Source organism: Dendrobium catenatum, unplaced genomic scaffold, assembly GCF_001605985.2.
Source record: "Dendrobium catenatum unplaced genomic scaffold, ASM160598v2 fragScaff_scaffold_1232, whole genome shotgun sequence".
Classification (NCBI taxonomy): domain Eukaryota; kingdom Viridiplantae; phylum Streptophyta; class Magnoliopsida; order Asparagales; family Orchidaceae; genus Dendrobium; species Dendrobium catenatum.
Window position 1 is genome coordinate 2,178,710 of NW_021319694.1, and position 10,672 is coordinate 2,189,381.

General features: G+C 36.2%; 1 protein-coding gene across 5 annotated transcripts in view; it reads right to left on the reverse strand.

The window, feature by feature from the left end:
- The window catches only part of LOC110097130 (protein Iojap-related, mitochondrial), a 39,609-nt gene extending 29,493 nt beyond the window's left edge, over nucleotides 1–10,116 (reverse strand). For 2 of the 5 annotated variants that reach the window (XM_028699298.1, XM_020823374.2), the window contains exon 1: nucleotides 9,776–10,115. In XM_028699298.1, coding sequence (XP_028555131.1) covers nucleotides 9,776–10,057 — 282 coding nt within the window. In that variant the 5' untranslated portion in view covers nucleotides 10,058–10,115. Of the gene's footprint in view, nucleotides 1–9,775 lie in introns of all 5 variants that reach the window. The other 3 variants (XM_020823375.2, XM_028699299.1, XM_020823372.2) reach the window with 3 other exon arrangements.
- Between the last annotated feature and the right edge of the window lie 556 nt (nucleotides 10,117–10,672).

A 10,672-nucleotide genomic window follows, 5' to 3' on the forward strand; every position in this document is an offset into this window, starting at 1 on the left:
ACCTCATGAGAAAGCATTTCAAATTTATTAGCCTTTTCCATATAACCATGAGCACGGTTTCTAACTGCAAAACCAACCATAGAACTTTGATTATGAAACTTATTCCTCCTTTTATTTTTAAATTTCACATGTAAGCAAGGAACATATTCTCTAGAAATGATCCTTAGCTAATTCTTCTTTCCCCAAGTCTTTGTTCCCTTCCTTCAAAGCTTCCTTTAGATTTTTATTTTGATCTTCATTGATAACTTCCATACACATTTCAACCTTATGGCCTATCTTTCCACATTTGAAACATAAAGTTGATATTTTCTCATACTCCACTTTTTGAAAAAAAAAATTCCAAAAAGACCCTCAATCCAAACACCATAAGCTAGTTTAGAATCAAGCTTAATACGAACACAAGCTCTTGCAAATTCTCGTCTCCCCCATTTAAACATTTTGCCGTCCAAGAACAATGGAACACCAATTTTCGAAACAATCTTTGTAACATTCTCTTCATCCCAACAATGTAGAGGTAGATGAGGCAATCGGATCCAGATTGATGATGATAAACCTTTTAGTGAAGTCGATGAAAATTGAGGTGTGACCATTTATCCACCCCAATTATGTGTCCACCCACAAACCAAGGACTTCCACTTAGAACTTCTTCCATTATTTGAGAAGTTTGGAATGAACATAAAATCCAATCTAAACCCAATGAAGTAAGATGGAAAGATCCAAATTTATTCCATTGTTTCCTCAATTCAATGCTACAAATAGAAAAAGGAATTTCTTTTCCAAATACTTTCACTACAAAAGATTTTTGGAGAAGTTTAACAATATCACTTACCTTCTCCAAATTCAACTTGACAACATTTGCATCACCCTCCTCATCATGAACTAATTCCACATGATTCACTTTAATATGGTTATTAGACAACCAATAATTTTCTAAACCGAATTTGATATTGACCGCATTTGGAGCAGCATCCATGACATTTACCGATCTTTTTGAAATTCCACCAGATTTAATTTGCAATTCATCATCAGCATTTAGATCTGTCTTGAATCACCATCTCAAAATTCAAATTTGAAAGGTCCTGAAAATCCGCCTCATTTTCAGCGACAGATGTAAATCTGTTAACCTTTAGATTTAAGACAATAGAAGAAGATGCCTCCGCATCATTGGCCATCTCCTTCAAAATATTTCTGATCGGATATGAATGAACAAACGAGTCCTTCTATCTTGGAATGTAAATAGCTCCTTCCCTTTACCCAGCACCAAAACAGGTTCTTGCTTCATTCTCAACCGACCTTCATTGATGATCAAAGGTCTCCGTTTGAACAAGCTTTCCCGATTAGTAAAACTCATGCTTTTGGATCCACAATGATATTCATCATTAGGACACCTTGCTGAGTAAGGAATGGAGGTTTTCCGGTCATCATTAGCCGATGACCGGCGACCCTCCACCACCATTCAAGCCAAACGGGAAAAAGAGATCGCAAATTCAAACAAAAACGAAGCTCTCTCAATAATGTTTGTTAAATCCAAGGAGATGCAAAGCCTTTGATAATAGATCTTTCAATATAATCAAGATTGTACAAAACAATTTCCTATAAAAATCAAGTGGTTAATTTTGATCCCAACTTGTGAGTATGTGCTTGGTTCACAATTGAGGGAAATCAAAAAGCTGATTTCGGAATATTGCAATTGGACGGGGCAGTCAGTCAACAAGCTTAAATCCTCAATTCTTTTTGGCAAAGCAGTGAAAAGCAATAGGAGAAGAAAAATTTCCATATTTCTAGGTTTTAAGGAAGTGAAGGACATGCAGTATTTGGGCTTTAAGAACTCCTTGAGATGAAGGTTTGGCTCAGATTTTCTTAGCCTAGTGGGGAAAGCAGCCTCGAAGTTATATGTATGGGGGAATAAATTTTCTCCCTAGCTGGAAGGATATTGCTTGTTAAATCAGTCATCTTTTCAATTCCTTTGTTTTAAATCACTGCTTCTCTCATTTCCTTAAGCATTTTGAGGAGGTTTGAGAAGATATGTAGGGAATTTTTGTGGAATAAAAAGGATGGGAGTCACGGTATGCATTTCATACCAGGGGAGGAGATGTGTAAATCTGTACATAATGAAGGAAGAGGCATTCACTCGGTGATTAACATGGTGGGTCCGTTAAGGGCAAAGTTTGCTTGGGATTTTATTAAAAATCCTGATACAATGTTGAACAAAATGTTGGCTGCTAAGTATGGGACAGATATTTGGTCTAATGAGTATAGACCAAGCTCTTCTTCTTCATGGAAAATTTTGTGTAGTGGTGCAAAAGCATTAAAACCATGTGTGAGATGGAAGATACATTCGGGTTCATTGGTAAACATTCTTAAAGATATTTGGCCATTAGACAAGAGGTTGGAAGAGTGGCCTACCTTCATTGCTGTTACTGAAACGGAATTTCCACCATTACAGAACTTTATTGCTAATGGTTTGTGGATTAAGGATGAGCTGGAAAAATACTTTGGGGTATCATTAATGGAGATTATTACTAGTACCAAGATTTATTCAAATATTTTGAAGGATAAGTTGGAATTAATTAACAACTTTATAGGATCTTCTATGGCAGCAGCAGCATACCGGAAACATACAGAGCAGTCTGTTCCTGTAAAAGAATGGAAATGGTTGAAAAAGCTTAAGCTGAACCCAAGAGTTGATTGCTTCTGGTGGCGGCTTTTAAAGGAAGCAATCCCAACTACAGATTTCCTAATGAAGAGGAGGTTGCTTAATGATAACCATTGTCCGAGAGGATGCGGGATGGTTGAAAATACAGAGCATGTGACAACAAGTTGCAGCAAGATTACTGCAACTTTAGCATCACTCAATCAATGGGGCTTTCGGATTCAAAGGTTCAATTCTACACTGGATTGTGTACAATTTCTGAAAAGGTGTGGCAAAACAAATCCTTTTATAGCACATCTTTACTGCTACCTGATATTTTTCATATGGAAGAGTAGAAATAAGTTAGTTCATGATGGCAAAGAAATTGGCTTAGTGAATATTGTTTCTAACACAGTATGTTATGCATCTATCTCATCAAAATATGCTCTCTATTCGGATCACTGGGAAGCTAACCAGCTTTTTAAGCTGAATTCTTTTTGGCATCCCCCTCCAACCAGAAGGAACAAAGTAAATATAGATGCAGCTTTAACTCAGTCGTATGATGCTGGACTTGGCGGTGTTGTTAGAGACGATAGAGGAAGAATGCTTCTAGCCTTTGAGCATAAGTGTTTGCATTGGGATAGTGGGTTCTTGGAATTATTGGCTTTTCGGCAACTAAAGATTATGATCAAGAAATGGATGCTTGTTTATAAAGTCATTGTTATAGAAGGTGATAACTGGAATGTTATAAATTACCTCAACAAAGCAGTTGGTAATTTGGATTCACCTGATCAAGAGGTAGTTTATGAAGACTTTTTTCTTAAGGATTTTGGGAGTTTTTTAATTCAATTTGCAAATAGAGATTGTAATAGATTAGCACATCTTTGTGCTAATTTAGCTTTAGAGGGTGATTTTTTGTGGGATAGTTTAAATAATGTCCTCCTATTTTTTTTTCTTTGGTTAAGGAGGAAAGTGATAGGGTTTCTATCACTGAGTAGTTTGTATTAGCTTTTTTTTTATCTTAATGCATTTGCAGATTCTCAAAAAAAAGTCATTAAAGATATATATCAGGAGCTATTACTTGTATTCAAACACAAGGTGTTTTGACCATATATTTTCTTATTTTAGTTGGATCATATCAAGGATCAGCTTTAAGCCGTCCATATCTTTTTGCTTTAGTCAAGAATGTTCTTACTAGACATTTGCAAGAGGATATATCCTAGTGTATACTTTTTGATGATGATATTCTTCTTGTTGATAAGACAAGAGAGGAGTTGAAGAAAAGCTTGAATTATGGAGGTCAAATTTAGAGTCTAAAGATTTTCGTTTGAGTAGATCTAAAATTAAGTACATATTATAATTTTAGTAGTAATAGATCTAGGGGTGGTATTGTGACATTGAGTGATTAAGTCAATAAAAAGAGTGCATATTTTAGATATCTTATGTCAATTATTCAAATCAATAGTTAAACAGATGGGATAATATTAGTAGAATTCAAGTTGGATCATTGAAGTGGAGGAATGCATCCGAAACTACTGTGTGATAGAAAAGTACCCCTTAAACTTAAAGGAAAATTTTATAAGATAGTGGTGAGACCAGCAATGCTTTATGACGCAAAATGTTGGCCATTAAAAAAAGCATAAAATTAAGTGTTGTAGAGATGAGGATACTCAGGTGGGTGAGAAGTTTTATGCTTAGAGATACAATGCGAAATAAGTATATACATGAAAAGGTTGGAGTAGCTCCAATAGAAAATTAAAATTTGAGAGAGTTTCTTTAGATGGTTTGGTCATTTAAAACGTCAACCTTCCGATGACCCAGTTGGGAGAGTAAATGTATATTCGGACTATGTTAAGAAAACTAGAGTTAGACCTAAAAAGATATGGTTAGAAAGTATTAGAATGACCTTTATTGTAAGATTCAATAACAATTGACTCTTAATAGGACATAATGGAGAAAAATAATTCATGTAGTCGAACCCATATAGTCGGATAAAGGCTTGATGCTAATGTTGTTATTGTTGTATGTCTTCTCATTTGATGATGAACAAACACGATAGAACATGTCAACTATTGAAAATATAAGACATGGATATGAGTTGGATACAGTATTCTAATTTTCATATATTAAAAGATAGTGTATAAAAATTGAATAAACATAATATTATTGACTAATAAGAAGTAATTTAATTAGGATTTGTGCTTAATTTGATTTATATTTGGATGTCGAGAGTCGGTCATCGATGTCATGTTAAGCATCGAGAGAAGATACGACAATGCTCTCAATAGTCAAGCATCATTGTCATGTAATGGGCATAGGGAGTTGTATTTAATGATCAGAGGAAAGGTAAATTTGGAAATTTCTCTCTAATTTTTTAATGTTTTCAAACTTTTTTGAATTTTCTAAATAAAAAATTCCAAATTTCTCTTTATTGAAAAAAAGGTACAATATTTAATTAAAATAATAATAATAATAATAATACATACATACATACTATTATTATTATTTAAAAAAACTTTCCAAACCTCCTTCAGAATCTTTTGGAGTAAAATTTAATTTTTCCCTTTTTAGATAAATAAAAATAGAAAGAATTAAAAAAATTAAATACACATCTATACGCACACACGATGCGTGCAGGAAGCCCACAGCAGCATTGCTGGCAGCTAGCCAACCGGTTCCACTACAAAGTCTCATTTGGGCCCCTTTTTTTAGACCAAACAGCCCAATTCATATCTTTTTTGAGTCTTTGGGCCATTATTCGATGATATGTATTCAATTTTAACTTGTTTGGAACCCAACAAAGCCTCTACATTCAATTTCAAACAATAAATATTTTTATATTTTTTTCTCTGGTTGATGCCCAAACATCATGAAATGTTGAAATTATAATTTAAAAAAAATTACTTGCTTCATAACCTTAAAATGAGTTCCACATTAAATCCAAAGAGCAATCATACCTTTTAATTTTTCTGAAATTATAATTTTACATCACGACCTTTTTTTAGGGTTTAATCAATTTTCAGACTCCACGAGCTTTGACGTCCAAAAATAGGAGAACAACTGATACGTCATCAAAAAATCGCCTAGATCGGGCATGAATCTCAAGACATTTTTATATGGAAAACTTTTAAAATTAAATTCAAAGTCATCTGAAATTCGATTTCATCAAATTTCTATTTGAACTAAACGCTTGATAAGATAAACCCAACGACACCAACAATGGCTAAATTAGAGCTCAAATCAAGAGCCATAAGTGTAATTCAGGACATTCATTTATAACCAAATGATCTACAAATTTGACATGCGTATAGTCAAATAGAGCGATTCGACGAAATGAATCCAACAAGCCCAAAATTGCTTAATTCAGAAATCATTAAGGCACTTGAATGTTGAACCAATGATTCATGATTAAGGGAATCAAAATAGGGTGTCCGATGGAGTACTCCGAATTTCGCCATATTTACGAGGCATGCTTCTCCAAAAATTTATAAATAGACCCCTACTCTCTGCATAAGGTAGGGGCTTAGAACATTGGGTGAGAGACTCGAGAAAGTTCTACGGCTTGAAGCATCCAAAAGTTTCACTCGAATACCACCGCCAGCAAACCCTCAACAGTCGGCTGTACTCAGACTTTTGCTGCCCAGTTACCCACACTAGACCTCCACCTTGATTTTCTCCATCGTACCCTTGCATTGCCACCACATTTTAATCTTTGTTGGTTGACCATCATTTTCAAACCTCCGCTCGACTGCCACTTGGCTATTGCCACTAGATCTTTGCAAGGTCATCGTGGTTGGACCTCCTCTTGGCTAACACTGCTCGATCTTCACCGCTCAACCGCTACCGCCGAACTTTTGAAGCCCAACAATTGCCGCCTAGCCACGCCCTTAAACTTTCACCTAAGCATCGTCACTTGACTACAGCCCTTAGACCACCATCACCCAACTACGCTCCTAGCCCTTAGGCTACTGTCCCCCACCGAGTACAGTAGAATGACTGCCATCACCTTATTACAATCCTTGAACCACTATCGCCCAACCATGCTCCTCCACCAACCATTGTTTAACTACAGTACTTCCAACCTTTATCGCTCGATGATAATAGTTCTCTAACCACCATCATTCGTCGACTACGATCTCAAACCTCCATCATTCGGCTATTATCTTTCAACCACTGTTGCTTGATAATGTCCTTCTAACCTTCATCACGCCACCAACTACAATTCCTTGGACCTCCATCACCAAACGATAATGGTTCTTGGACCATCATCACGCCACTATGGTCCACTAACCACATTCACTTAATTATAGTCCTTCTGACCTTAATCACCAACAACTATGTTCCTCTGACCACCTGTTGACAATGATCTACCATCCTTCATCGCCCATATGGCTACAATCCTTCTAACCTCCATCACACCGCCAATTATTGGTTCTTTTAATCTTTTTTGCCTACCGACTATGGTCCTCAAACCATCGTCACTCGGCTACAGTCCTCCAACCACCTTCGCCCAACTACAATCCAACCTCGATCACCTATAGGTCTTTGGATCATCGTTGCCGCCGACTACAGTTCTCCAACCTCCATTACTTATAAAATACAATCCTCCTATCTCCATTGTCGACCAATTATGGTCTACCATCCTCCTATCTCCATTGTGAAATACAGTCCTCCGATCTCCATCACCCGTTGATTATGGTCTACCATCCTTCATCACCAGACGACTATTGTCGCACAATTATTACCCTCTAACTATTACCACCTGAATATAATCCTTCTGGCCTCCATCGCCCAACCACAATCCTCTGATGCCCAACTATAATCCTCCAGTCCTCCGATGCCCCACTACAATCCTTCAGTGCCCTACTACAATCCTCCAACCTTCGTAGCCTGATTACGCTCCTCCGACCTCAATAGCCTAGCTATGGCTCGCCAACCAACAATATTCCGATTATTCTTGCATGGCTACTCCATGCTTATTGGCTTCATCACCTACCATCACTAATAATGCCAACACACCGTCACTTATAAAATCAATGCATACCATCGATATCAACTCTAACAACAAACTTCAGCACCTGAATTTATGCCATGTTCCTATCAAATAGTTCTTCCAACCTCAACCATCAATAACATTCTTTAGAATGTAGCAATGTCTTCCCTAAGGGAAGGGCTTCATTTGTAATTAAATACAAACACTAGTAAAATCATTTTAATTGGGCCAAGCCCCATGGATTTTACTTTTCAGGGTTTTCAACATAAAAAATATAGTGTCACTTATAACTCCTACACTACTCTCTTTAGTTATGTGTATGTTAAACCTTCATACAAAACTAGGATATTAAACTATTTATCTCTCTATGATCGTAAATATTCTGAGACACACACAAGCAATTTTTTAAATAGTTTTTATCAAAGCATCTGATCTTAAGAAAATTTAAGATTAATACGAATATATATATATATATGTTAACAAGCAATATCTTATCCATGGCATCTTTTATACATGATAGTGGGACCATAACTTATTCTATGACAAAATTTAACTTTAAAATTGTAATATGTATGTGAATTTATGGTTTATATGCACAAGATATCCTAAGATTTTCAATTAAATGCATTTATAACCATAGAAGTAATGCATATCACTAAATTTCAAAATATTCTCAATTTCAAATCTTTTTTATTGCTTGTACAATGTATAACTAACACAAATAGGATAAGAAATTGAGGCATAATCCAATTAAAAGATCAAGTTTCATTGAAATGACAAAGGGAAAATGGTCTTCAAACAAATAACAATGACTTAGAAGGGCTTTCACATTACTAGATATGTGCCAGAAGTCTAATTAAAAATCAAGGAAAATAAGGGACAAATTATTTAGAAAAGGTTAAGAAGACACATAATTCCTATATTTGAAAGAATCTACAAAACAATGTTCATAACAAAGAAAGATCTTCAAAAGAGATCCACACACTTGATTGGCTTTTGATGGTTGATCATAATAAACTGGTCTCTTGCTTTTCATTCCAACATTTCAATACATCTCTACCTTTCCTAGACTGATCGAGTTCGTATTCCTACCCTTTTGATTAATAAAGCTAGTTGGTTGGAGGTGATTCCTATCATAGATGCTCTTGGAAGGCACATCAAACACACAATTACAAGTATATTTGAGCTATAAATAATCATATAACAATAAACTAACATCTATCATGGATTAAAAATCCAACCCTAATAGCTTGAGTATTTTCGATAAAGACGATTGTGATAATGAGGTTAAGATGATAACTCTCTTAGAAAGAGGAGATTAATCACAACTTTGGGTAGATTTGGAACAAAGGAAATAACAGCCCATAAAGCGGAAATCATTGATTTAGAGATATTGTGGTATAGCACCCGTAATAAATTTGCACAAAAAATCTTGGGAGTTGTTTGAGCATACATATTAGAGGATGGAATATATGCATATAAGAAGAAGATATAGAATTAGATAAATGCATATGGACTAGTGAAGAACAAGGATATATTGGTTATACATAGTAAAAACAACTTGAGTTAGCTGTGTTTAACAAATTACTTGCCCACTATAAATAAAAGGAGGAGAAGAATTTATCAAATTGACCAGAAATAATTGGGGCAAAGCTAATGATTATGATTGGAGGGGCTACAACTTCATCCAGGGTGACAGCCTGTGCATGATGCCTCGTGCTCCAAACTAACCGCATTTGGGCAGTACGTTTTCAGCCAAATGGGATAGGTGGGAAACCTATAGCTGTAAGTAAAATTATTAAAGGAAAACATGGCAGTTTCCTAACCATTACAGGCTGAAACCTAATGACCCAAAAACATACTCACATCATAAAACACTTCTATAGCACCTGCATTCTCCATTGTTCACTTTCAATATCCCCCTCTAGCTTAACTCTTATCCTCCCATCCGCAATTATTCGTCCATGATTTTTATACATGTTAGCCAACTTAGATTAGTGCAACTACCAATGGAATAAAAGGAAACGGTCTGAGCATATAGAAACGACATAAATCAACATACAAACCATTCGTCTTCGTTATACTGCAATAACTGCTATGTTGCAACCTCCAAGGTTGAACAATTGAAGAAATGGGGGAGACAAACCTACCTTGTGGAGAAGAGCTTGAGCGATGTTCTTGACGTGCCAGGTGGATCTACCGGTGGCGATGACTATGTGATCAGTCCAGTCGCATTGGTCGCCCACGTGTATCACCCTCACATCGTCTGCCTTGACGTCGCAGAGGACCTTTTGCACCTCTTCCAGCTCCAGCGATCCTCGTTTCTCCATGGCCGATGCTGTACATAAGTGTCCCAGAGGATTCCATATCTCTAGAAATTGGCGACGAGGGCGTTGGCACGAAGAAAAAAGATGCCGGAGCGTCCTGAGCATTGAGAATGGCAGCGAAATATTTAGTAAACCTAAACGGAATATCAGTTTGAGGAGCAATTATTAAGTCCTATCAAAATGAAAATCGGGCAACACCAAGTTCTCAATATCGAATTTCACATGACATGGCGAGTGGTTATTGATTTATGAACACATTCGGTGAACGGACGTAATAATTACTCCAGTTTAAGTGGGCTACTGTGCTAAGGAAATTTGATTTTTAAGTGGGCCTACGAAAGTGGCTATACAACAACAACAACATCAAGCCTTTATCCCACTACGTGGGGTCGGTTACATGAATCTTTTTTCTCCATTGTGTCCTATTAAAAGTCAAATTCTCGTTTAAATCTAATAAAGAAAGGTCATTCCTAATATTTTCTAACCAAGTCTTTTTAGGTCTACCCCTACCTTTCCTAACACAAGTAAAATCTAATACGTCTACTCTCCTAACCGGGTCATCGGAAGGCCGCCGTTTTATGTGAACAAACCATCTAAGGCGACTAGGGTGCTAAGGTCACTATAGTCAATCTTATTTTCACAATCATCATTAAAAAGTTTAGCAAAATATCTCATCCATCTTTGTTGAATATCATCTTCTAAGAAAAGTATTTTTTGATC